General features: G+C 39.7%; 1 protein-coding gene across 1 annotated transcript in view; it reads left to right on the top strand.

Moving 5' to 3' along the window:
* Window positions 1-26,725, top strand: part of NEO1 (neogenin 1) — a 291,634-nt gene that overhangs the window by 213,020 nt on the left and 51,889 nt on the right. Inside the window, 9 exon segments of the mRNA XM_078150794.1 lie at window positions 483-637; window positions 2,565-2,713; window positions 3,162-3,300; window positions 5,446-5,495; window positions 6,802-6,831; window positions 6,833-6,947; window positions 14,519-14,629; window positions 17,422-17,616; window positions 24,329-24,424. Coding sequence (XP_078006920.1) covers window positions 483-637; window positions 2,565-2,713; window positions 3,162-3,300; window positions 5,446-5,495; window positions 6,802-6,831; window positions 6,833-6,947; window positions 14,519-14,629; window positions 17,422-17,616; window positions 24,329-24,424 — 1,040 coding nt within the window.

Below are 26,725 nucleotides of genomic sequence, written 5' to 3' on the forward strand. Positions count from 1 at the left end.
ACACACTTGGCTAATGAGGGAAATTGTTTTGTTTTACTGTACATATTTGTAATGGGTTTCATTTTTCCTGCTTTCTTAGTGGGTACAGAGGGTAAGAGGGAGAGAATTTAGAAATGGAAATAAAATAGAATTTTGAGGGAAAAAAAATCCACAATGCCAAATACAGTTCCTGTTCTTTTCAGAATGGAAATCAAGATTATGTGTCAGTATTAGCAGCTTCTGAGCTCTCCAAGTAAAAATGATTCCCAGCAGATTAGCAGATGTGTTAAACATTTCTGTCTGACACAGTACCCCATTTTGCTCTGAGTTTCTCTCCTCATAAACACTGCCTGTTATTTGAAGTTTGGGTGTTATTTTGAGTGTAAGACACTTCACATTTAATGTTTGTTCAATCATAATGAAAATGAATCTGCATATTTTAGATAATTTCCAATGGATGTTGTGTTTCTTGCCTTTTATCTTCTTAAATTCTTTTCCTAAAGTGAACGGATTGAAAATACCAGCCATCCAGGGGAAATGCAGGTGACCATTCAAAACCTGATGCCAGAGACGGTGTATATTTTCAGAGTCGTGGCACAAAATAGACATGGTTCCGGAGAACGATCACTTCCTCTGCGAGTAGAGACTCAGCCCGAGGGTAAGACTTACCAACATCATTGAAGCTATTGGTATGAAGAAGTCCATTGGTATGAAAAAGTCCTTGGTATACTCAAACCGGTCCTGGGCACCGTGAGGGAAATGAAGAAGGACAATCTTTAACTTCAGGACGCTTATAATCCAAATTGTATGGGACAATTATGGTCAAATGAAATTCATGGCCAAATTATGTAGTAATACACCACAAATGTCAGAAAGAGTTCAGAGGACTTTCCCACAACTATTTTCAGTTTCAGTGCAACTGTGGGAATTGGATCTCGTAAGAAGGCAGAGGACTAATGGTGGCAGGACTGTAGCAGGAGGACGTGCTCCCCAGTGTGCAGAGCCTGAAGCCCAGAGCCTGTCCCTGATGAGCTGTGTCACTTTGAATGGGTCACTCCAACTCTTTGAACTGAGAGCGTTGGCCCAATTGAGCTCTAAGGCCCTTCTTTGGTTTAAACTTGTGAGACAGATGTGATTCTTTGTATATCTATTGTGCCATTAGTAAGGTTGTCAGAACAAGGGTGCTTGATTAAACTTTTCTAATTATCATATAATTGTTTATACCTCAATCCTTTATCATTACTGATTATCCTGTGATTTAGCACTTCTTTAGAAGATTACAGTGTCTAAATCAAGCCCATTTGGAAATGAAGTTTTATTAATTGTCTTCTATAAATAGTAAGCTTCTGTTTGTGAACTATCATAAGAGAGTCATTTTTAAAAAATATTCTTAGAAAAAATCAGCACAAGTATGGATCTATACATAATCTTGAACCAGTTGCACATTTCAAACTTCAAATGGGAAAAAGTTGCCATGTAACATTTTTTATTATGCAAGTTCCAATACAAATCTGCTGTCCATGAATTAATGTCATATAAAATGGTTCAGAACAATATGATATTCTGCAGTTTATCTCCACATTTTTTTTGAGGAGCTAAATTAGAAAGAAATATTAACATCTTAGAATCATTCATTGCCCAAACTGAAAAAAATTGTAAGACATTGTCTAGTCTACTTTTCTCAAGCATGATAGGTAGAGAATGATAGATAAAGCTAAAACATGATGGATAAGTAGAATGAACATGATAGATAAAGAATTTTTCTCAGAGGAGAAAATTGAAGCCCAGAAAAGGAAAATGATTTGTCTAAAAATCACATAGATAGTAAGTTGCAAAGCTAAAGACGCAAACTCGGATTCTCAGACTCCAGATTAACTATTTTGCCCCTACACTATTCTATTTCTGCTTTGCTTTTCAGTTAAACTAGTCAACTAAATGTTGTCATCCTTTTGAAAACTATTTCTGTTTTGGCATTCATTGAGAACAGAATCATTCAAAATCCCATTGTAAAATGTCATGTAAAAAGCTTAATCACACATTGTTCTTTTGCAGGAAAACTCTCTTTTAGACTTCTAGAGCTTGCTTTAAGTCTACAATATTTGCATCTAATCAAAGAGAAATTATTTCTCTTAATCATTTACAAGATCCGATACCTCTTCAACTCAACAGTTCCTTAATAAATGGCATAGTTATGCTGAAATCCAGAAATTATGTAGGGACCCTGACTACTTCCACTATGGAAAACAAGTCCGTGATGCACATGCAGTACAGTTAAAGGTCACAGTACAAGGAATATGTTTGTGAACTGTAAGATAATTTCTGTAGTAATAGTTTTCATCATCTGCTACCAAAGAAAGGTACTTAATGTACTTCCTCTTTAAAAAAGAGTGTTTATCTCAAAGCTTAAGATCATAGATTTGTAATTAGAAAGAACTTTGTTTGCTAACTAATCACATTTCAGGCAAGCCGGTTGCTTTCCAAGTTTTATTTTTTGACATGTGTTATACTAATGAGAGAAAAATTAATTGATGAATTCAATGAATTTACTCTCCCCCCCCCCCTATTTCTTATTACTTTTATTTCAGTCCAACTCCCGGGCCCAGCACCTAATATCCGAGCATATGCTACCTCACCTACCTCAATAACTGTCACGTGGGAAACACCTTTATCTGGCAACGGGGAAATTCAGAATTACAAGTTGTACTACATGGAAAAGGGAGCAGACAATGAGCAGGTATGATGTAGCCATCTGAAAAGTAATTCCCTGAAATAAGGGCAATGATGACATTCCAGATGCTGAACATTCACTTGGGTGGCAATTTCATAAAAAATGAGGTATAGAGATAACATGGTTTCATATTGGTGAATAATAATAATAATAATAATAATAATAATAAATAGAGAACTCATGTAGGAAGAGACTCTTTCTCTGCCTACTACTTTTTAATCTTTAATTTTTCACCAATCATAGTGAACTGTTGCTAAACCTGAAGCAGTATTCCCAGTCATCATCATTTATACTCCATCACCATCTGTTATCAAGAAGTGGTTTCATATAAAAAGAAAAATCAGTGCCTCACCACACAAAACATAGTTAATGTGCTTTGTCTAGGAGATTTATTTAGTTGCAGTATTTATTTTGGCTTGATATGTATGTATGAGTTATTTTCCTTTATGGACAGGATGTAGATGTTGGAAGTCGCTCCTACACCATTAATGGATTGAAAAAATACACAGAGTATAGTTTCCGAGTAGTAGCTTATAATAAACATGGTCCTGGAGTCTCCACACAAGATGTTGTTGTTCGAACGTTATCAGATGGTAAGTTATTCATTTCCTTTGGAAGTTATGTAGTGCTCTTTTTTTATATGTATGCTTGTGGGAATGCTCTAAGACCCGGTCTGCCCTGACTGTTAGAGATACATTTTTTGACCAACAATCAAGTTTGCATGCTAACTGGACCTGTATGAGATTTTTCTTAGGAAAATGGTACTCATTGTTTATGGCTGCTTTTCCATCAAAATGGATGAATTGTACCCTACTACCCAAAGTTCAATAACAGTAGAATCTTAATAGTCTGAAAACTACTTTGTTTAAAAATGTGTGTGTGTGTGTGTGTGTGTGTGTATGTGTATGTGGGTGTGGTATTCATGTTTATATATGTGTCCTTTAAAAGCTTGAGGTTTTTTCTCAGCTTCTGAGCCAAATATTCTGTATTATGTCGATGCAAGTGTTTGTAAAAATGTTTTCAAGTGGAGGCTATGAAATACAGCTTTGAGCAAACTCCTCTCACCAATAGCTGTAAGCTAAATGTATGAATTTCATTTAAACAAAGCAGCTAGGTGCTGCAGTGAATAGAGTGCCGGTCCTGAAGTCAGGAAGACTCATTCCTGATTTCATATCTGACCTCAAACACTCACTAGCTGTGTGACTCTGGGCAAGTCTCTTAATCCTGTTTGCCTCAGTTTCCTCATCTGTAAAATGAGCTGTAGAAGGAAAGACAAACTACTCCAGTATCTTTGCCAAGAAAACCCCCAATGGGATCACAGAGAGGCAAACACAACTGAGACGACTGATATAGTAATTGATGATATAGTAATTGATGTTACCATAAGGAGCATCCCATTTCCCTCTCACTGGGTGCTGTGTGGTTCTGGGGACTCTAGTTTAATCCAGAAAACATGAGGATGAGACTTAATATCAATGGAAGGATTGAGTAGTTTTAAAAAGTGAGGCAGAGGGAAAGACAGAAGGATAATTGACTTATTGTCAGAGAGTCATTTCAGAGTTTTATATAAATGACAGATGTTGGCATTATAAAATGTGCTCAGGTAAGGGCAGATAAAGAAGAAGGAATGAAAGGGCCTGGAAGGTGCCGTGTATTGGGAGAGTTCACAAAGAGCATTGGACATAAGCAGTGTCGGTGACTCAGAAGTCAGAAATGTGGGCATTCACTATGATCGGTAATAAGTACGTGGTAGACACACTTACAGTTGTGTAGGTTTTCTTTCACTGGGTGATTTGATTACAAAATCCAAAGTCATTATGGAGAAATAAATAAAAATTCACATTGTAAGTCTTAGCACTGATCACAGTGAGAGGGATGGAATTTTAAGTTTGAATGAAAGAGGAAAATAGTCAGGACTGTTTGACTATTCAGATGGTTCTTAGGGTCATTTTATCAGGGGAGGTGGTAAATTGTGTCAGTTGTTTTCAAGAAGGTAGTGTGACCTATACCATGTAACTATAAAATAATGAGATTCTTTAATAAACACAACAGAATCATTTTACAGATGGAAAAAAAAAACTGAGAACAGAGAAGTGACAGCTTTTCCCCAGTTACATAACTGATTTGTGGCAGACCTGGGGCTAGGACCCACTGATCTGACTTCTCATTGATTACTCTTTCTACCACCTCAGTAAGCCTCCATTTTTATCTATTGAGTATTGACCATGCCAGAGTTGAAAGCATATCTGGAACTCCTTTGGGAACTTTCTTCAGAGTCACCATATAAGTCATGTCCAAAAATTGGTTGCATCATTGTGTTGTCACAAATGCTTTTTAATTAGAAAAACCTGGCTTTATATATCATCTCATTCTCTAGGTGTGGTCCTGAATGATCCTTGGTTATTTACAAAAATTAAATCTGTTTTCAAAAGAAAGATATGTCACCACTGAGGACAGGCCAAAAGTGCTAGTTTCCAAAGAGTTTCAAAAATATTTTTGAGTGGTGGCAGCACTGCTCAACCTAAATATGCAGCCTTCCAAATGCCTTCCTTGAAGGAGACAGTGCTGACCAACTTAGGGAAATCCTGATATTTGTTAGCCAGTTAGGAACTGAAGAGCCACATGGCAACTGAAGGGCTCTTGTTGACAAATGGCATCTGCATGTGAAGTATAGTGAAACAGGTGTCCTTGCGGGTGATTGGAGATCTAACCTTGTCCTTTTTATTTCACATTTCTAGTCCCCAGTGCTGCTCCTCAGAACCTGTCCTTAGAAGTGAGAAATTCCAAGGTAAAAGTGTGTGCGCCAGACTTTCCATTTGCATTGGTCTCTCTCTAAGCCTCTGGGGATTGCCTAGAAGGAAGTCCTGGTGGGACCCTTCCAGGATGTGATTACTGTACCAGGACCATCTCTTCTCTAGTGTGGTCTTAGTTATATGATGCTCCTAAAGTGTTTTCAGAGAGCAGAACACAAGAGCTAAGCAGTGTGAGAGGGACAAAGGTGTGGGAACTGCAGCTCAGCTTGTCCATTCACCCATTGTTCTCAGAGAGCTCGGCCCGAGGACTCTGCTCTCCAGCGTCACCAGGCCTTTGCATGACTGACCATCTGCTGGGAGTCAAAAGCAGCATAAGGAGGCCAGCAGGAAGAGCCCCAAGCCTGGCCATCTCTCCTACTTATTACGTGGGTGACCTGGGGCCAGCTGCCCAAGCTTCAGTTTGCTTTTTTTGGAAAATGAAGATGATGATTATGAACTATGTATTTCACAGGGTTGCTGTGAGGAAAGCATGTAGACTCTGAAGTGCTTTGGGACCAGAGCTATTACAGTCCTCAAAAGGATTAGCTCTTCAGAGGGAAAAAAAAAAAAAGAAGGAAAAGCCTGTCGAAGTCAACCATGTCTTCAGTTACCACAACCTAGGGACATGTTAACTTAGCTAACTTATGAGCCTGTGGCCTTTGGCAGAGTCAGAAGAGATCTGTGCTGTCCTTCAGGGTGACTCTGGGGAAGGCACCCTCAGTGCCCAGGCAGCTCTGTGAGGCTGTAAGGTGCAGAGAAGCTGCAGAGCTATACAGATGCAGGGAGTTCCCTCCCTGGGTGGGAGGCCCCCAATCTAACAAAAGTACAGATCTGGTCCAGAAAATACACACATATCAAGCAGAATCATAACGCGGTGTAATTTGCAGTTAAGAAACTTAAATTTAGTGTCTGAAGACCTCAGTGCAGTGCTGGCTTCACCACTTACTTGCCATGTGACCATGGACAAATCAACCTCTCTGAACCTCAGTCCCTTTATCTGTAAAATGGGGATGCCTATTCTGCCCACCCCATAGGGTCAGTGTAAGAATCAAATGGGCTAAGGTCATGCCCTGTGCTGGGCACTGAGAATGCAAATACAAAGAATGAAATGATCCCTATTCTCAAAGAGTTTATAACCATTAAGTGGTATATAAATGTAAGGTCTTTTTATATGATCTCAGCTTTTGATCTATTTGTGAGTATTGATTTTTCCTAAACCTCTTATATATAGCAATCATTAGGAGCATGAGTTTTAGGCCTCTGATATATCTCAACTTTTCTCCACAATCTTATCTTCTCCAGAGTATTGTGATTCACTGGCAGCCCCCCTCCAGCAGGCACACAAAATGGGCAAATCACTGGCTACAAGATTCGCTATCGGAAATCCTCCCGTAAGAGTGATGTTACGGAGAGCGTTGGAGGAACACAGCTGTTTCAGTTAATTGAGGGTAAACTGCTTAGCATTTTGGAAAGAAGAATGAAAGTATGATCATTTCTGAATATGTAATTGTGTTAATTGACTTATGCAAATAGTTTAGATGATTCCATTTGCTTTTGCCCTTTCAGAATTACTTGATGATATTCTTAATAGTTCAAATAAGAGGAAAATTGAGACAAAATTCTTATTTTACTAGCTCTATTGGCAGTCAACATTTTCCTACATGACTCACCTTCCTTTGGATTCTTTAACTTGTCTAGCAATGACTGTAAAACGGTGGGGGGGTGGGGAGAAACGATTCATATATAGTTGTTCTGTGTAAGCAAAGAACTTGTTTTTATCAAATCTACCTTGAGTGACAAGAACAGACTTGAGCTTGTGTCTGTTTAGTCAAATGCAGTGGTTTTTTTTAATACCTTATGAATTATGGATGCTACAAATACACAAAATGAGTAGAAGATTTATAGATGAGCCCTTTAAAATTGTTGTCTTTTATGTCAGAAGATGATTTACAAAGTTTTTAAGCATTTCACAAGCAAATGTAGCTGAAAGGTCTGCAAAGTGTCAAAGCCTCTGTACTGTGAGAAATTTGGAAGAAAATGAGAATTTCAAGTCTCAGTCATGATGGTTCTGATGTATTTTTCACTCACTGGTACCCCAGCTCTGGGTTGTGGCTTCCTTTACATCTTTCTCTGCGAGCAAACTATGCCATGTGCTACATATGTGTTCTTCACTTTTCCTTTAGTTTACTCAAAAATTATTTGGGTTTTTAAAAAGGCTTTTCCTAACAATGAGAAAAAAATGTCACCCACTTTAATATAAAGTACAAGTAGCACTGGGCTAACGAGCTCTTTTTCCCACGAGATGAAATCTGTCCTAATCCCTCTTACCCCACTATTTTGCTTCAGAAGAACCCCCCCCCAACCTCTCTGCTCCAGGAAACCTTAGCCCAGTTGCTGTTTTTTTTTTCTGTTTGGGCCCTATTGTCTCTTCTAGCCCTTCTCACCTATTTCTGAGCTAGCTCCTTGGGGCTTCTTTGAGTCAGCCAGGTTAGCATAGCTTCAGCTAATTCCCCAGAATAGTAGAAATGTCACCAGGCCCCTCTCCTACAGTAGGGAAATGTTCGCATCAAAGCCCTTTACAAGTTTGCCATATGTGGCAAAGTGAAGGCTAGGATGTTTTCTCCTTTCCTCTTCCAAATGAATAACGAGGAAAAGAAAAGTGCGTCTGCTGGAGCATGTACCTGTGAAGCAGAAAGGGCCAGGAGTGTGGAGAGGAGAGGAAGCTTTTCAGATGCAGATGGAGTTGACTAGGGGAGAGGTGGAAGCCTAGAGGTTTTGCTCACTTTTTTCATGCAGACATGGCAAAGAAAATCAAGAGATCACTCAAAACTCTTCACGTTGTCTGAGCAGCTGGCCATTCTGTGGAGGTGAAAATACCAGGCAGAGTACCAGCAGGTTGGAGAGAAAGAGGAAGAAACAAAAAAAAAAACACCCTCTCCTCACAGCAGTGAGCCCTTGGCCTAGATTACTGTGCTACCTGGGGTGGAAGGACTTCCACCAAAGAGGCCTATCGTGTGGCCCCTTAAGGCACCCTGGGCATTTATCTATATCATTAGTGCTAATTATCACTCACTCAAGGATTTCCGTTTTATTTTCTTCCTTTTAATAAAGCTTTCTTCTGTAATATGATTAATTGTGCTAGTGGGGAGTAAATAGGCTTCAGCATATTGACTCAAATTGCAGTAGGTATGATTCCCATAGCTGTCTTTCAAGGTCTTGATAGCCAAAGGCAGCACATAGATGGTGCTTGGGGTCAGTTTCTGAGCAAATATGGAGTGCCAACATCATCAGGAACTAGGCTTAGACCGTCCTACATGCATAGTTAGGACTTCCACTTTTAAGGCTTTCTTGAAGGGCAGTCAGTAGAATAACTGAATGCATGATGAACAAATTAGATGTAAGGATAGGTAAACCTAAGAAACCAAAGACATGGGCCAGCTAGGTAGCACAGTAGATAGAGCTCTGGTCTTGGAGTCGGGAGGACCCAAGTTCAAGACACTTGACACTTGACAGGATCACTGTGTGACCCTGGGCAAGTCACTTAACCACGACTGCCTCACCAAAAAGCAAAAAGAAAAAAGAAAGAAAGGAAAGAAATCAAAGACATATATGTCTCCTAAAAAACATAGATATAATTTTTATGAGAAGGAGTCAGATGGGAACTTTCTTTTTAAAAGAAACTGCTTAATTTAGAATTATACCAGGAAAGTGACTAAAATGTCTATACCTTGTGATCCCAAGATTCCACTGCTAGAAAGACTGTATATGCCACAAAATGTTTATAGCAATCCATTTCATAGTAGCAAACAATTGGAAACAAAGATGTCCATTGATCCATGGAGTGGCCAGAAAACTTGTGGGACATGAGTGAATGGAACCTTACCGTGCTGTGGGAAACAACATGAAGAATACAGCACAAGCCATGGTAGAGGCTTCGGGGACAGACGCGGAATTAAGCAGCTGTGTCATAAAAACAGTGTGCACAATAACTGTAACAATGCAGACAGGAAGAATGACAATGAGACCTGATGCAACATTGTGTTCACCAAGCCTGACTCCAAAGAAGAGACCTAAGAAAATACATGCCATGCTCCTTCCCAGAAGTCAGGAATGCTAAATAGAACCTCAAACATTTTTATATGTAATCAGTTTTTTCTTTCTTTTCTCTCCTTTTTATTTTGTTTGTTATTATATGTGATGTCTTTCTGGGAGTACTATGGAAAAGAAGGATTCAGTGAAAAATGTAGATGATGTAAGAACAAAAGTTGAAAATCAAAATTTATTTTAAAAAAATAAACCTGAAGTATAAAGTAATAGCTCAATTTTTTAGGTCCTATTACTTTTCCTTAATACAAGGAGACAGTTCTTTTTACTTTGAGGAATTAATTTTAAAAACAAAAATCCACAGCTCTATTATAAAAATATGAATTCACAACCATCCATTTTTTGCACTAAGGAAAAATGTTGAAGGGGTTTTTTTTATGCTTATTCCTTGCAGGTCTTAATTAGCCTTCCAGGCCTGAAATTGTGGGGGAACCTTTGGTAGCAGATTTATTAAGCATTTTAGATTAGTGTAGATTATCCAGATACAGTGTTTGGCAGTGACATCAGTTACCTTGTTTTGTAGCTTATTATTTTGTAGGCAAATATTTTTCCCTTTGAGATTTATTAGTATCTTTACATTTATATTGGTAGACATGTAGCACTAAATGTAAAAGTTTAAATTATTGAAACAGATGAGAGTGAAAAGATTAAATCCTAGAAGTCCTGGGAAGGTCTGTACTAGAAGAAATAGATGACATAAAGACAAGATGCAAGCTCAAACAGGACAAATGAGGAGAAGGGAAGAAGTGGAGCAGGTAAAAATTTAGATGTCTTCAAAGAACTTAAAAGTGACAACTAGGTACATCTGCTGTTTGCATTGTGATATTGAACAGGAGCTAATGGCAGACCAGTCCGTATCTTCATAGATAGCAGGAAAACCTGCTTTAAAAGCCTAGAGGGACAGGGATAGAAGATGGTGTGCAAGGAAGAGTCAGGATAAGAGCAGCCAACATCTAGTAAAGAGAAGGGAAGAGATAAAAAATGTCTGGGAATTTTAGTTTCTTCAGATTTGTTAGGGCACTGGCAGGAGTCTGATAATGACAGAGTGATCTGAGAAGTGCAATTTAGATATGGATGAAACTGGGGGCAGAGTATGCACAGCTAGGTGGCGCAGTGAATAGAGGTCTGGCCTTGGAGTCAGGAGGACCTGAGTTCAAATCCAGCCTCAGACACTTAACATTTTCTAGCTGTGTGACCCTGGGCAAGTCACTTAACCCTGATCACCTCACACACACACAAAAAGAAATGACACTGAGGGCAGAGTAGCCGAGGAGCCTTTGTACAAAAAGCCTCCTTTGGGGTCCAGAGGCCAGCGAACAGATGGGAGAAACAGGTCATTTTAGGGTGAGGAGAATTAATTAGTGAGAATTAGCATGGATTGAGCACTACTACGTGCCAGGCATTTAGGATACAGAAACCGGGCAGAATCTTTCTGCCCTCAGGAAGCCGATATTCTGTTGTGGGAGACAGCTTGTAAACATAGAAGTATCCGCACAGCAAACATGGGAATGAAGAATGCAACCAGACATAACCTCATGAACAGAGGGCCAGCCTTGGAGTCTGGTTCTGACATCCTGGGGGCCCCTGGACAGGTTATGGAGCTTGTCAGGGCCCAGGCCACCTTGTAAGGCCACTAATAGTTATCTGCATTGGTGGAGAAGGTCCCCATCCAGGGCTTCAGTGGACCTGAGGACCAGTCCCAGAAAGCTAGGGGGATGGGGTGGTGAGGCAAGAAAGGCCAGTGTCTGGAAAAGGTGTGCTTGGGCTGTGCTTTGAAGGGAATTCAGAGGCAGAGACCAGGGGAGAGAGCATTCCAGGCAGGGGAGGTGATCTTAGAGGTGAAGAAATGCGGTCAAGCCAGTTTCATAGACTGGAAAGCCAAGCAGGGGAGTTTGCCCCTGATCAGAAGGCAATAGGACGCCAGGGAGTTTACCCAGCAGAGAAGTGATGTGGTCAAATCTTTGCTTTGGGAATGTGACTCTGGCAGCTGTGTGCCAGATGGACTGGAGAGAAGAAATGTGAAGTAGAGAGATCAGTGAGGAGGCTATTGCAGCGGTCTCTCCAATAAGGTAGATTGGGTGTCTTCCAGAGCCAACTGGTGAGTGCCTGAATCCAGAACACATCATTGGTTTCACCTGGATGAGTAGAAGAATGCTTCTTTACTTTCCAGATAGTCAGGAAGAATGAGTTGTTCCTTGAAAGAATGAAATAAATGCCTCAAGAGGAAAACAAAGAAGTAGAAATATACCCAGAAAGCAGATAAGAATCCAAATCTGTGTCAGGATGCTGGAGAGCAGGAACATGTGACCCAGAAAAGGAAGGCTAAGGAAGAACATCTGTACCATGGCAGCTAATCAGGGGGTTGAAGGAGAATGGGGCCCAGGAGAGTCTGCTGATGAGCATCCACAAGTTCTGAATGAAAGGCCACTAGAAGAAGAGGTGCTTCCTGCCGGTTGGTAATTCTGGGCAAGGTTACAAAAATGTCCACAAAGTTCAGGAAGAAGAATATGGAGAATGCTTGAATCCTCGGAGAACTTTACTTAGTAAGTTGCAGAATATGAATAATATTAACTAAGTAAACTAGGGAATCTTGATACCACGAAGTAAATATCTCATCTAGATATTAATGAGCCTTGATGGGATATGACTTGTCTCAAGTAAGCCAGGAAAAGCCATCTTATCACCAACTGCTCTGCTACCTGGTCCAGAAACTGTGACCTAGAGGTTTTAGCCCTTTTCTCTCTGGAGCTTTATCCGTGGGGCCCCCCATCCTCATTGCTGCCAGCTTCACTTGGCCACTATTTCAAGTAGATCTTAGCAATGTTTCGCTTCCATCCCTACTCCCCAGTTACCTCAATAGCAGCCTCACCTTCCCTTTCCTCCACAACTCTCTTCTTAGGACCATAAGCAAACAAATGCCACCATTGTTCCTAGAAATATGCCTTCCAGGTATGTCCTGTAGTGTTAGATACTCTCATATGGCCTTACTCACTATCCAAATAACATACTGGACCAAAGTGTACTTCCCTGTCCACCACTTCCCCAGGTATGTAGCCTCTTCCTACTATCTCTATTAGAATGTGAGCTCCTGGAATACAAGGGCCTTCTCTGCTGTTGTATTTGTATCCCCAGTGCTTGATGTGTGGTAAACATTGGGAAATGTAGATGATATAAAGATAAAATAGTCAATAAAAATATTTTCAAGATAAATGTTTTTATTAAAAAGGATTAACATTTATAAAAAGGACATTAGGAACATTCTATAACAAGACGATGGGTTTTTTGTAAACATCCAAAACCCAAAGTGGGGAAAGGTATAGGTGAGAGGCATTTGAGTGAGAATCTAAGAAAGAAAAATGACTGATGGGGGACATTAGTAATCTAGAAATTTTCTCAGTGTCCCAGATTCATAAGATTTAGATCTAGAAAGGAACCATAAAGGTCATCTACTCCAGTCTCTTCATTTCAGTGAAGAAAGCACTAATTCCCAGCAACACTAAGTGCCTTTCCCAGGGTCACACAGGTGATAAGAGGCAGAGCCAGAATTGGAATCCAGGTTATTTTACCCCTGACCCAGTGCTCTTTGTGCGGGGTACTGCCTGTTAATAAGTTAGTCCTGTGTCCTAAACATTCTGGGAGATGGAGGTTTTCCTATTGGGCACATGTCAGCTATATAATTGTATATTAAATATTTAATATGTTAAATATATTAGTATTATTCAGTATTCCTTATTTAAAATACTTCATGGACTGTGCACATCAAAAAACTAATCATTTTAATATTTGGAACAATAAGTGTAGTCAAATATACTTGTAAGGCAGACCATAGCTTTTCTGAAATATATACTTCATATGCTTCCTTCTTCATCAAATAGCATTTTAGAGCCAGAAGGAGCCTTGGAGATCATCCAGTCCAGTCCTGTTGTCTTCTAGATGAGAGGAGGTGATGTCAAGGCTGAGTTAGAAGTCAAGTGTTCTGGTTCTCTGTTCTCCATTTGGTCAGCTACGCTTGCTATCACAGAAAGATGCCTGGATTTCAAGTCACAGCACCTGAGTTCAAAGCTTAGTTCTGGTGCTTCTTCCTTGTGTGACCTTCAGTCAGTCCTGTCTATGGCATTCTCCTGCTGTTCTGGGAAAAGTTCAGACAGCTACTTGGCATTGAGATTGAAAGCTGGAAATCCAGTTGCGGGTGGAGGTAGGGGTGGGGAGTTGGCTGCAGCTGGCTGAGCAAGCTGGGCTTTGTTCTTAGAGGAGACTGATTTATTGTAGGCACCGGTAGGCATGGCACGTGGCCTGGGAAAATTAACGGGAAAAATATATTTGACAGAAAACTTAGAGAACCCGAAAGGAAACATTCTGTTCTGTTCTAGCTCTGGGCATCTTTGGGGCCAGCTTGATTCTGTCCTTGAGTTCTGTTTGAACCACTTACTCACTCTGTGACCTTGGTGTCCTCTGGGCTTTTAGTTTTTTCACTTGTAAAAAGAAAGTGAATGGGTGATCTCTAAAATCTCACCAAGCCCTAGAAAAAATAGTCAAGCATTCTACTGAGAGCTTTGCCCATTATGATTTCTGCCCTTAGGTTACAATTCTAAATATGTTGCATCAGATTGACTCTTAACTTTGACCTAGACTTTGTCAAGACAGCAGTAACCTATATATCTTGGTATTGAGTGGGATGTGACAAGGTCTGTCACACTAAGTTTACATATAAAATAGCTGCTTTTAGGATCAGAAATTATTAGCCTACTTAAAATTTCCATTTCCAAAATCTTTTATTATCTGAAAAATAGTGAAATATTAATAAGATCTTACCATCAAACTAAGTTTAAAATACAAGCCTTTAGAATGAGAAACAGTCCATTTGTTCTCTCTTGTTGTTGTCTTTCCCACGTGAGTTTTCTTGTTTGAACCTTAGGTCTTGATCGGGGCACTGAGTACAACTTCCGAGTGGCTGCACTTACTGTCAATGGGACGGGGCCAGCTACAGAGTGGATGTCTGCAGAAACGTTTGAAAGTGACCTAGACGGTAAGTGTTAATGAGTAGGGCTAGGGGGCAACGTGTTCTGGGTCCCCCTCTTACAGAGCTTATTACAAAGCCAAATTAATGAACAAACAAGGCATGGTGTATCATTTGAAAATTTTTAAACATCACTGTGAATTGATTTGGTTATTCTTTCTAATTATTCAGCAGAGGTGTAGGAGTGTATATCCCACAGTATTTTTTAAAATATATACAACAGAAAAAAACAAGAATAAATAAAAATGAAAACATGCTGTACTTTAGAACAGCTATGAACCGAGGTCATGTATAAGTAGATGTTGTAAAATTTGCGTCTGATCCCATTTATTTAAATCATGCCTTTCCCTTAGTCCCAAATTCCCTTCCTTCCCTAACTCTAGGCTCCATGAGTTTGTTGAAAATTGAATCTCCATATGAGTCTTGTCTACTTAGCCCTGGCTCTGTTAACCTGCTAGATGTGTGACCTCAGGCAAGTCAGTTAACCCCTGTGGGCTTCAGTCTGTAGAATGTGGCAGCTGGACCAGATGATGTATGAGGTTCCTTCCAAGTCTAATGATCTGTGACTTAGGTGAGTGACGCAGGGGTGTATGTGCTGCCTAAATGAGGATATGTATGCCTGAGAGGCCTTGGGGTGCAGTGGGAAGAGCATCATCCTGAGAATCCAAGCATAGCTGGGGCTAGTCTTACTGACTGGCACTGGAAATTCACTTAATCTCTCTGAGCCTCAGTTTCCTCGTATGTAAAGCATAGGTCCTAAGTTTATTCAGACGATAACACAGGAAGACTTGTGTGTAGTCATTTAAATGCTTTTAGTTACTACTAAAACACACACACACACACACATACATATGCACACACAGAAACAATTGGAATTTCAGAGATACAAAATAATGGAGAGGGGAGGAAAAGGTGGAGGGTAGATAAAGCACTTTTCTTATGACACCCCTGGGAGACAAGCTCAGCTCCTGTTATCTTCCCCATTTTACTGATGAGGGAACCAGGGCTCAGAGTAGTCATGTGTTTTGTTCCGGATTATAGTCTGTTAAGTGTTGGAATCAAACCTATGTCTCCTGCATCCTAATCTTAACACTTTCCAGTGTACTACAGTGAGAAACTCTGTGAACCAATAGCATTTTGGTTTCAATCTTTTACTTAAATACTTGACTTTATTTTTAACGTGAAATAGTTAGCCTTTCTGTTATACTGGAGTTCTTGTTGATTTGAGAAAGTAATACAAATAGAGATAGCATGGTAAAGTGGCTAGGGTGGTGACCTTGGCGTAAAGAAGATCTGGGTGTATATTCCTCTTGACCTGTCACTTTTGCTGTCTGATGAGCCTCAATTTTTTTCATCTGTGAAATGGGGATTACAATAGCAATGAAAATAAAATGCTGAAAACACTTTGCCTTACTCCTTAGCAAGGAAAGAGAGGAACAGGTTTAGAACACTACGTGTGTTGCTAGTTTTTTCAATATATGATTTTTTTTCTATTCCTATTTTTCTTTTTTAAAAATTGTTATAAAAGATGGCTTTCTGAGAGTGAAAGGGCAGCTAATGGGGAAATTTAAGTAATGTAAAAAATGAAATAGCCAAAAAAAATCTTCTTTAGCAAGGAAAAAGAAAGTAAAAAACAGGAAGCTGATTTTTAGAGAAAAATCCTCTAAATTGCTACAATAGTATTTTGGTCTTTTAAGGCCCATTGCTTAGACTCTGTTGCTAACTGTGACCTAGTACTGGAATTTTATTCTTTGAAAGGCTTATTTCTTATGAATATCTATACAGCACTTTTAGGAGATTTGTACATGGGGGTAAAGGCAATTACCAAAATTATGACTGGGTTTATTTTACAAAGAAATGCAGAAGGTATTTTTATTTTAAGTGTTAGCTATCAGGCTGAAGAACAGATTGGAGAGATTTAATCTCTAGATAAAGCAATTCGCTTAGAACATAAAAGACTAATAATTATTAGAAGACATTGAACAAGCTATGTTTATTCCTGCTGCAAAGTTATTTTGGGATATGCCTGTTGATGAGTTGTTCTTCATTATTTTAGACCCTTTTCTTATGTTTCTAACTATTTCCCAAGGAAAACAACCAAGGCTCAAACAACTTACTTTCTTCTTACATTCCAAAAGTAGAGCCATCTCTCCTGCATTTGGAGTGAGGCAGAATAGCCACAATGCATTCAGTGAGGCAGTTTCTACTACTTAAAAAACCTTTAGGAAAATTTTCCTGGAAAAGAATGGCAAGGTCTCTGTGGTTAAATCCCCAGAAGCATAACAACAAGAGATGTCTTAGTAAAAGCAAAGAGAAAGAGATCAGTGTTTTAATAGAAAAGACTTAGATAACATTAACTGTTGTTGAAGCAAGGGAAATTGTCCCTGTTGTATAATTGAAAATTTATTTATTTAGCTTTTCTCTACTCTGCTCTTTAAAAAATAAATAAATAACAGGTAACATTCCAGGGAGATAGTCATTATTGTGACTTGCAGTTTCTACTGTCATATTTAAATCCTCTATGTTTTACAGCCAAGTAGAATACTTTGGCATTAATGCTTAGGATAGCTGGCTGTTTGGTTTTTTTTCTTCATCTCTCAATGAGACAGAGCCATGGGCCGAATTAAACAGTACTACGAGTGTGCCTACTTCCTTGTATACCAACATCTGGCTTCTTACCCTGCTCTTAGAAATGGGCATGGAAAAACAGGGGCCTAAACACCGTTTGAATAGTTGCTAAGCATTAGCAACTGTTTGAATATAAGGTCAGTCACACCTTGCTTTTATCTTTTCTTGCACAGAAACTCGTGTTCCTGAAGTTCCTAGTTCTCTCCATGTCCGCCCACTTATTACTAGTATTGTAGTGAGCTGGACTCCTCCAGAAAACCAGAACATTGTGGTCAGAGGCTACGCCATCGGCTATGGACTTGGCAGCCCCCATGCTCAGACTATTAAAGTGGACTACAAGCAGCGCTACTATACAATTGAGAACCTAGGTAAGTGGGAGAAGTGGAAGAAGATGCCATAGAAGAGAATACTTTTGAGAATTATGGCAATGTTTTCTTATTTTTGTTTTTATTAAACTTTTAAAATATAATCAGTCAACAAAAATCTGCTTTCTCTCCCTCCCACTTCATCCCTCCCCCAGTTGAGGAAAAAAGGAAAGCAAAACCCCTGTTAGAAACATTCTTAGTCAAGCAAAACAAATTCCTACATTGGCCATAAGCAAATGAGTAGGTCTCACCTGTACTCTGAGTCTTTTACATTTCTACCAGGGAGTGACCAGCATGTTTCATCATAAGTCCTCTGGAATCGTGGGTTGGTTGTTGTTTTGATCAAAATCCCTAAGTCTTTCAGAGTTGTTTATTACCGCAGTGCTATTATTATCCTACAAAGTGTTCTGGTTCTGGTCACTTCTCACTGCATCCATTCATATAAGTCTTCACAGGTTTCTCTGAAACCATCCCTTTCAGTATTTCTTATAGTACACTAGTATTTCATCATATTCATATATCATAACTTTTTCAGTCATTTCCCAATTTACAGGAACCCCCTCAGTTTCCAATAATTTGCCAACACAAAAAGCTTTACTAAGTGTATTTTTGTACATCCTTAGAGTTTGTTTTGCTTAGAACTAATTCCTTCCTTAATCTATACTACTTCTTATTCCCTTGTCTTCCTTTCCCTTCTGTTTCCTTGTTGAGTGAAATTAATTTCTGTGCCTGGCTTTATGGACGTGCATATTCTTCCCTCTGAGGAGTTTAGATGAGAAGGGGGCTCAAGTGTTACCCACTCCCCCACCCCTTCTTCTGTGTATAAACTTCTGTCTGCTTACCATCCTTCCTCTCCCTTTCCCCCTCTTGAATGATTCTTAAATTTTTTCACCTTAGTTCTGTTTTTCAGGTCAGTTTTTGCTCTGAGATACCTTAAATTTTCTTCTATTTTTCTAGTCTTTTGTTTTTTTGAGGCATTCAGAGTTAAGACACCTGCCTAGGGTCACACAGCTAGTAAGTGTCAAGTGTCATAGACCTGCTTTGACTTCAGGTCCTCCTGGCTCCAGGGCCTGCACGCTATCCGCTATGCCACCTCACTGCCACTTTTGATAGCGTTTGGATATTTTCTGTTGTCTCGTGGAGTCATTAGCTTCCATTTGGTCAAGTCTGATTTGCAGAGAGTTTATTGCTTGGGCAGTGTTTTGTGCCTCTTATGCCAAGCCATTAGTTCCCTTTGCAATTTTTCATTCCATAGCTCATTTCTGTTCCCATTGTCCCCTACTTCGCTTTTAGAAAAAAATATTTCTAACTCTTTTTAAAACTGTTACTTCATCTCTTCCAGGAGTTCTAGTTGAACGTGTGCCTGAGTTGTGTTTTCCCTTTGAGACTTTGCTTGTAATTGTTTTAAAGTCATTCTGTTTTAGGTTTATGTCTTGATTATCCATGTCATTGTAATAGCTTTTTATGAGCAGCATAGTAGTATGATGGATAGAGTGCTGGGCCTGGAGTCAGGAAGATCTGAGTCTTTGATGAGAGGTCTTGATTTGACCTTAGACTCTTTAATAACTGTGTAATGCTGAGCAAGTTATTTAACTTCTGTTTGCCTCAGTTTTCTCACCTGTAAAATTGGGATGATCATAATAGCACCTACCTCCTAGGATTGTTGTGAGGATCAAATGAGAGAATATCTATAAAACATGCTGAGCACAGTGCCGGCACATAGTAGGAGCTATATAAATATTAGCTCTTACCACCATCATCATCATTATGGGATTCTTTTTTTCTTCATTCTTCTAATCTGTTTCTAACTTTGGACTTTATGTTACAGCCAGGATTTCTGTACTTTTGGAGCTAATACCTGAGTTGGTCCTATTGCTGCTTTAGTGTGGGCTACTGAATGTTGTATTTTTCCAGGAGCAGCTTAGGCTGAGGACCTGCAGGCTTTCAGTGCTCACAGTTGTGTTTGATAAAGGGCAAAGTTTGGTCGCTGCCCCTCTGGTCTGAGCAGCAGACCTGTGGGCTTACCACTGTTGGAATTCCAGTAGATTGCTTCTGGGCATAGCCACTGTTGGCCAGCTGGAAAGTTCTGCTGATTCAAAAGGAGAGAACTGAAGACTTGCGTTTGGTCTGGAGGTCATGACCTGGTTATTCTGCTTTACACTGTAACTAGGGCAGGAGGTGAAATTGAGACTGAGAAGATGCTTGATTCTGAACGTTCTCCATGCTCCATGCAAAGCCTAAGGCCTACTGCTGCTCCTCACCCTGAAATACCAGCCCTAGGGACCCCCTTCTCAGTCCACCCTGGCTCTTTGACCTGGAGCTGGGTTGTGAACAACAGACTTGCCAGTTGACGTTTGTTCCTGTGACGTGTGCAAGGTGGGGCCCTTGCAGGCATAGGAGACCTTGTTTCTCTTTCACTTTCTATGCTAGAATATTTGGCATGGCCAATCCTAACTGGACCCCTGTCCCTATCATCCACAGACCTCTCTGCTATCTCCCTGTGCAGATCTTGTCTGGAAAAATTACTTACTGTGATTTTTTTTTCTTACATTTCCCAGTCAGTCTGATGTGTTTTCTAGATCTCCTTAGAGCTGTTATAGGGAAGAACTCAGATGTACTTCTTCCTATTACTCTGTTATCTTGGGTCCACCATCTACTGTGGGAATATTTTCAAGTAGAAAGCATACTAATTTGGGGGGAGGGAGGTGGAGCCAAGGTGGTGGAGTAAAAGGAGGGACTCGCTTGAGCTCTCCCCCAAAGCCCTCCAGATGCCTGTAAAAAATTACCATAAACAAATTCTCGAGCAGCAGACCCCACAAAATTCACAGAATGAAACAATTTCCAGCCCAAGACAACCTAGATGGTCAATGGGAAAGGTCTGTTGTGCCAGGCTGAAAGAGGAGCACAGTCTAGTGCAGGTCACGCAGGCACAGACTGGGTCTCAGTAGGCCTAGAACAGGCCTCAGGGGACTGAATCATTGCCAGCCGTGGCAGTTTCCAGACTTCCTAACCCAGTGCTAAAGACAGCTTAGAAAGTCAGTAGGAAAGGTCTGTTGGACGTGGGTGAGAGAGGAGCACAGGCCACCCCCGGCCTCAGCACACAACTAGCGTGGTGGTGGTGACAGTGGCAGCAGCTGCTTCTGGAGATCTCAGCCCACAAATGGTAAGGGGATCAAACAGCTGATCAGAAGGACATTACAGAGATCTCTTTGCTGGCACTGACACATGATTCTATTGATTTGCCCATAATTGGATTTGGGTCACAGTCCCGGGTGGCAGGCCTGGAAAAAGGAGGAACACTGGCATAACAGAGCATGTAGATGCAGTGAAGAGGGAACTCTCAGGTAGAAAAGAGTGCCTGTGATCACTCACAGACCAGAACGCTGGCTGGGGAGGAATAAACACCTCTCCTTTGATCATACACCTTGGAAGAACTGAAAACTTATGGATCCCTAGAAGAATCTCTGAAAACAGCTACACAAAACCCCTGCAGCTTGGGGCAATATGCCCTCTACACTAGATGCAGAGCCTGTCCTTAACAAAGAGTTAAAAAGTCGAGTAATTATCTGGGGAAATGACCAAACAATGAAAAAAAAAAACCGCAGACTATAGAATCTTACTTTGGAGACAAGGAAGATCAAAACATACCCTTAGAGGAAGACAACAAAGTCAAAGCTCCTGCATCCAAAGCCTTCAAGAAAAATATGAATTGGTCTCAGGCCATGGAAGGATTTTGAAAATCAAGTAAGAGAAGTAGAGGAAAAATTGGGAAGAGAAATGAGAGTGATACAAGAAAATCATGAAAAATGAGTCAGCAGCTTGGCAAAGGAGACCCAAAAAAATACTGAAGAAAATAACACCTTAAAAAATAGACTAGAACAAATGGCAAAAGAGGTCCAAAAAGCCAATGAGGAGAAGAGTGCTTAAAAAGCAGAATTGGCCAAATGGAAAAGGAGGTCCATAAGCTCACTGAAGAAAAGAATTCCTTAAAAATTAGAATGGAGCAAATGGAAGCTATGAGAAATCAAGACATTATGAAATAAAACCAAAAGAATGAAAAAATAGAAAATGTGAAATATCTCATTGGAAAAACAACTGATCTGGAAAATAGATCTAGGAGAGATAATTTAAAAATTATTGGACTACCTGAAAGCTATAATCAAAAAAAGAGCCTAGAAAATCATCTTTCAAGAAATTATCAAGGAAAACTGCCCTGATATTCTAGAACCAGAGGGTAAAATAGAAATGGAAAGAATCCACTTATCACCTCCTGAAAGAAATCCTCTAAGGAAAACTCCTAGGAATATCATAGCCAAATTCCAGAGTTCCCAGGTCAAGGAGAAAATATTGCAAGCAGCCAGAAAGAAACAATTCAAGTATTGTGGAAACACAATCAGGATAACACAAGATTTAGCAGCTTCTACATTAAGGGACCAAAAGTCTTGAAATGTGATATTCCAGAGGGCAAATGAGATAGGATTACAACCAAGAATCAGCTACCCAGCAGAACTGAGTATAATCCTTCAGGGGAAAAAAAATGGACATTCAGTGAAATAGAGGACTTTCAAGCATTCTTGATGAAAAGACCAGAACTGAATGGAAAATGATATTCCGGAGGTCAAAGGAGCTAGGATTAAAACCAAGAATCACCTACCCAGCAAAACTGAGTGTAATCAATGAGGGGGAAAAATTGATATTAAATGATGTAGAGCAATTTAAAGCATATTTGAGAAGCCAAAGCTAAATAGAAAAATTGACTTTCAAGTACAAGACTGAAGAGAAGTATGAAAAGGCAAACAGGAAAGACAAATCATAAGGGATTTATTAGAGTTGAACTGTTACATGGAAAGATGATATTTGTAACTCATGAGAACTTTCCCATGAATAGGGTAATTGGAGGGAATATATATATATATATATATATATATATATATATATATATATATATAGACAGGGCACAGGGTGAGTTGAATATGAAGGGATGATGTTTAAAAAATAAAATTAAGGGGTGAGAGAAGAATGTATGGGAGAAGGAGAAAGGGAGAGGTAGAATGGGGTAAAGTATCTCATATAAAAGAGGCAAGAAAAAGCTTTTGCAGTGGAGGGGAAGAGAGGGGAGGTGAGAGGGAAAGAGTGAACTTTACTCTCACTGGATTTGGCTTAAGAAGGGAATAACACACACTTAATTGGGTACGGAAATCTGTCTTACCCTACAGGAAAATAGGGGGGAAAGGGATAAAAGGGGGATGATAGAAGGGAGGAGGTAATCAGAAACAAACACTTTTGAGGAGGGACAGGGTCAAAGGAGAGAATAGAATAAATGGGGCAGAATAGGATGGAGGGAAATAGTTTTTCACAACATGACTATTATGGAAGTGTTTTGCATGACTATACATTTATAAACTATATTGAATTGCTCACCTCAGTGAGGGTGGATGGGGAGGGAGGAAGGGAGAGAATTTGGAACTCAAAAGTTTTAAAAACAAATGTTAAACATTGTTTTTACATGCAACTGGGAAAAAAGATACACAGGCAATAAGGTATAAAAATATATCTTACCCTACAGGAAAATAGAAGGGGAAGGGGATAAGAGAAGGAGAGTGGTGATAGAAGGGAGGGCAGATTGGGGGAAGGGGTAATCAGAATGCGGGCTGTCTTGGGGTGAGGGGAGGAGGAGAGATAGGGAGAAAATCTGGAACTCAAAATCCTGTGGAAGTGAATGTTGAAAACTAAAAATAAATATTTTTTCAAAAGAAAGTACTCTAATTCAAATAAGCATTTGTACTTTCCCAAATTCTAATTTCCCAAATTAAGTTAATAATACATATCTTACTTTTAAAAACTTAAAATTTAAGGTTGCCATCCTTAAATTTCTACCTTGAGCAAAGCTGTGATTAAAATCCATTTATATTTCATTCATTTTTTACTTTTTCACACTTTTTTTCTGAAGACTTCCAAATAGTGAACAATCCAGTTACCTTTATAAATTCCATGTGCATCAAAAATAGAAGGAGTATTTTCTTATCTTCCCAAGAAAGCAGTTCTAAAAACAGTCCTCCAGTATTTAAGTGTCTGTTGTGGGCCACTTTGTTTTCAGTCTGCAATAAAGAAGATACATTCATTCCTATAGGTAGCATGGCATACTGGGTAGACAGCTGGTTGGCCTTGAAACCAAGAGGACTTGGTTTCAGTTACTGCCATGGACTAGGCTCAGTGCTCGGTGCAGGGGGTGCATTGACAAAAAGGAAGTCATTCTTGTTCTCAAGGAGCTTGTGTTCTATCAAGGGAAATGAGTACATCTCTTAATACATACAGAATCAATACAGATTCTGCAGTGGCACAGAAACAAGGCCAGCCCACTTAAAACAAGATTTAAGGACTAGACCATGTATGTGGTGGTGAATCCTGACAATAGCTCAGAGATGAGAAACATCAGAGTAAGGAAAGCCCTTTTTAAAAGTGTGGTAGAAGTGGAAGAAGCTGTTATTCTTCTGTTCAGGGGAGCTTTTTAGCTTTGAAGGCTATTTAGGACTGAAATACACAGAGGAGAAGGAGGGCATCCTGGCTTGAAGGAGGAGCATATTCAGAGGAACAGGCTGAGAAATGACATACACACACATAAAAGTATATGTGCATATACATGTCATCCTCTCAGACTGATTAACAATTTAATGATAAGTTGTTTTTAAATTCTCATTAATGATGTTTCTTTTAGATCCAAGCTCCCACTACGTGATCACCCTGAAAGCATTTAATAATGTGGGTGAAGGCATCCCACTCTATGAGAGTGCAGTTACCAGACCTCATACAGGTAAGTCAACATTTCTTTCCTTAAACTTTACCAGAGCAAAACAGGTAACAGAAGAAGCTAAATTTACAGTCAAATAGTACTTCTTTACAATATGATGTCTTATAGTTCAGGTGAATAAACATGTTATTAGCATAGGAAAAGTTGTTTTAATGTCTTGGCTTAACTTTTGGAAAAAAGGGAGATTCCCAAGTCTTTAAAACAAAGAAGTCTGATGTGGTCTGTGAAGCTTTCCCTGATTCAACCTAGTGGTCAACCTAGACCTCTTCATATGGTTCCCTGACCGGGAATCGAATCCGGGCCGCAGCAGTGAAAGCGCCGAATCCTAACCGCTAGGAAGTCTAGGACTTTTGGGGTGCTGCTAGAACCCCAAGACGGTGGTACCGGGCCCTGCTGAATGAATTCAACTCAAATCTTCTTCAGCCAGAGGAAAAGTTTATTAGTGATAAATCACAGAGGCCAGGTGACACCCGTAAGGACAGGTGGGCATGAGAGGTTCTCAGCCTTGTGGGCCTGAGATTCTCAGCATCTGAATGAGGGCCAAGGTAGATCTTAAATACTAAAGTAACTTTGGGTGGCCAGAGAAGGGGGTTGGGGAAAGGGTCTAGGTAAGAATTCTAATTGGGGAGGTGTGAGAGATTGAATAGACAATGGGAATAGCTAATGGAGGGAACAGGAAGGCAGAAGTTTGAAAGGCATCTGCACAAAATCAAGGTGGGGGCTAGGACTTTCAAAAGGAGATAAGGGGAGTCTAGACCAGAGAAGGCCTTTCTGGGGCCTATAGACCAAAGGGAGCCAGATTCTTTTAGGGCACATGTGAATAAGATTAAAAGGTAAGACTAAAGCTTTAAAAGGGAGATGAGGGTCTGGAGCCTGTGAGTCAGATTCCCTTTGGGGCAAAGGGCGAAGATCTTGGCTTGGGCCCCACCCCCATCAATAATATTAATAGGTCCTACTGAGCAAGACAGGCTTCCAGTAGAAACCCAGAGCCAAACTAGATGTCTCTCATCCAAGGAGCCCAGCCCCGCTAGGTTCAAAGTGACAGGTCATCCCAAAGCTTGGGCACCTGCCAAAATGTAAAGAGGAGTATAGTCTGTATTGATAGGGTGCATACCCCCCACTGATGAAATCATGAGTCCTTAAAGAATTGAAGGGAAATAATCTTGAAAATACATTTTCTTTTTAGGGATTTGTTTCCTTCTTTGGTTATCTAGAAAAAATCCTTTATGCATTATGTCAGTGAAAATGAGCAGGCTTTTAGGATTCATTCAAGTGATTTTTGATCTACAATATAGGTATATAGTATATTTAGTTCCCCTTAATATGCATAATCAGGAGAACCAAATTTTTGTGATCGTATTTCTTCATCTTGGTAGCGAATATATTGTATTTTTCTAAGGTTGTTCATAATGTCTCTTCCTTTTTTTTATGCTTTATATAATTTTTTATGCATTATATAATTCAGACAATCAAACCAGTGTCAATTCATAGTTATTGCTCATTTGACTACATTTATCTTTATGATAGACCAATTTTCCTTAGTACCTTTTACAGGTACTTAAGTTTCTTCTCTATAATGTACCTTAATGATTACCATTTTTTAGTCAGAAATAAAGAAGATGCATCCATTCCTGTAGATAATTTTGGCATAATGGGTGGAGAACTGCTTGACGTTGGAATCAAGAAGACCTGGGTTCAGTTCCTGCCTCTGACACTTAATAGCTATGTGACTCTGGGCAAGTCACTTAACTGCTATGAGCCTCAGTTTCCTCATCTGTAAAAGCCTTACTTTTAATTCAAGTAATCTTCTGCCATGCTTCTTATCCTCATTATGTGGGAAGTACCTGAAGTGATGTGTTGAGCTATTACTTAAAGCCGGATGTAAGTGATTCAGTAGACCTTTGTCATTCAGACTTGGAATACAATAAAGTTTGGTCTCTGGGAACACAAAGAGCTTTATGAAGAACTATTTCAACCCCTGAAGTTCTGATCCCATATAGCAACTTCTGGTGCCAGCACAGGCCAAGCTATCCATGCTCAATATGACCTTTGACATGAATGCAATAATGACCCGAAAAATACTGCATTTACCAAATAGTCCATTGTCGTAATGTGACTTAGTGCACGTTTTCCTTTTTGTCATGTTGCATTCAAATTTCATAAATTACAGAGTATATAGCCATATGATACTGTTTGACTACATACCATGGTATTGTTTCTAATAAATGATGGTCTTCAAATGTGCAGTTATTCTGTATTTGTATTATTATTATTCTCCATTATAAGTATTGCTGTAGCTGCTAG

The sequence above is a fragment of the Phascolarctos cinereus genome, unplaced genomic scaffold, assembly GCF_003287225.1.
Source record: "Phascolarctos cinereus isolate Bilbo 61053 unplaced genomic scaffold, phaCin_HiC Scaffold_3;HRSCAF=262, whole genome shotgun sequence".
NCBI lineage: Eukaryota > Metazoa > Chordata > Mammalia > Diprotodontia > Phascolarctidae > Phascolarctos > Phascolarctos cinereus.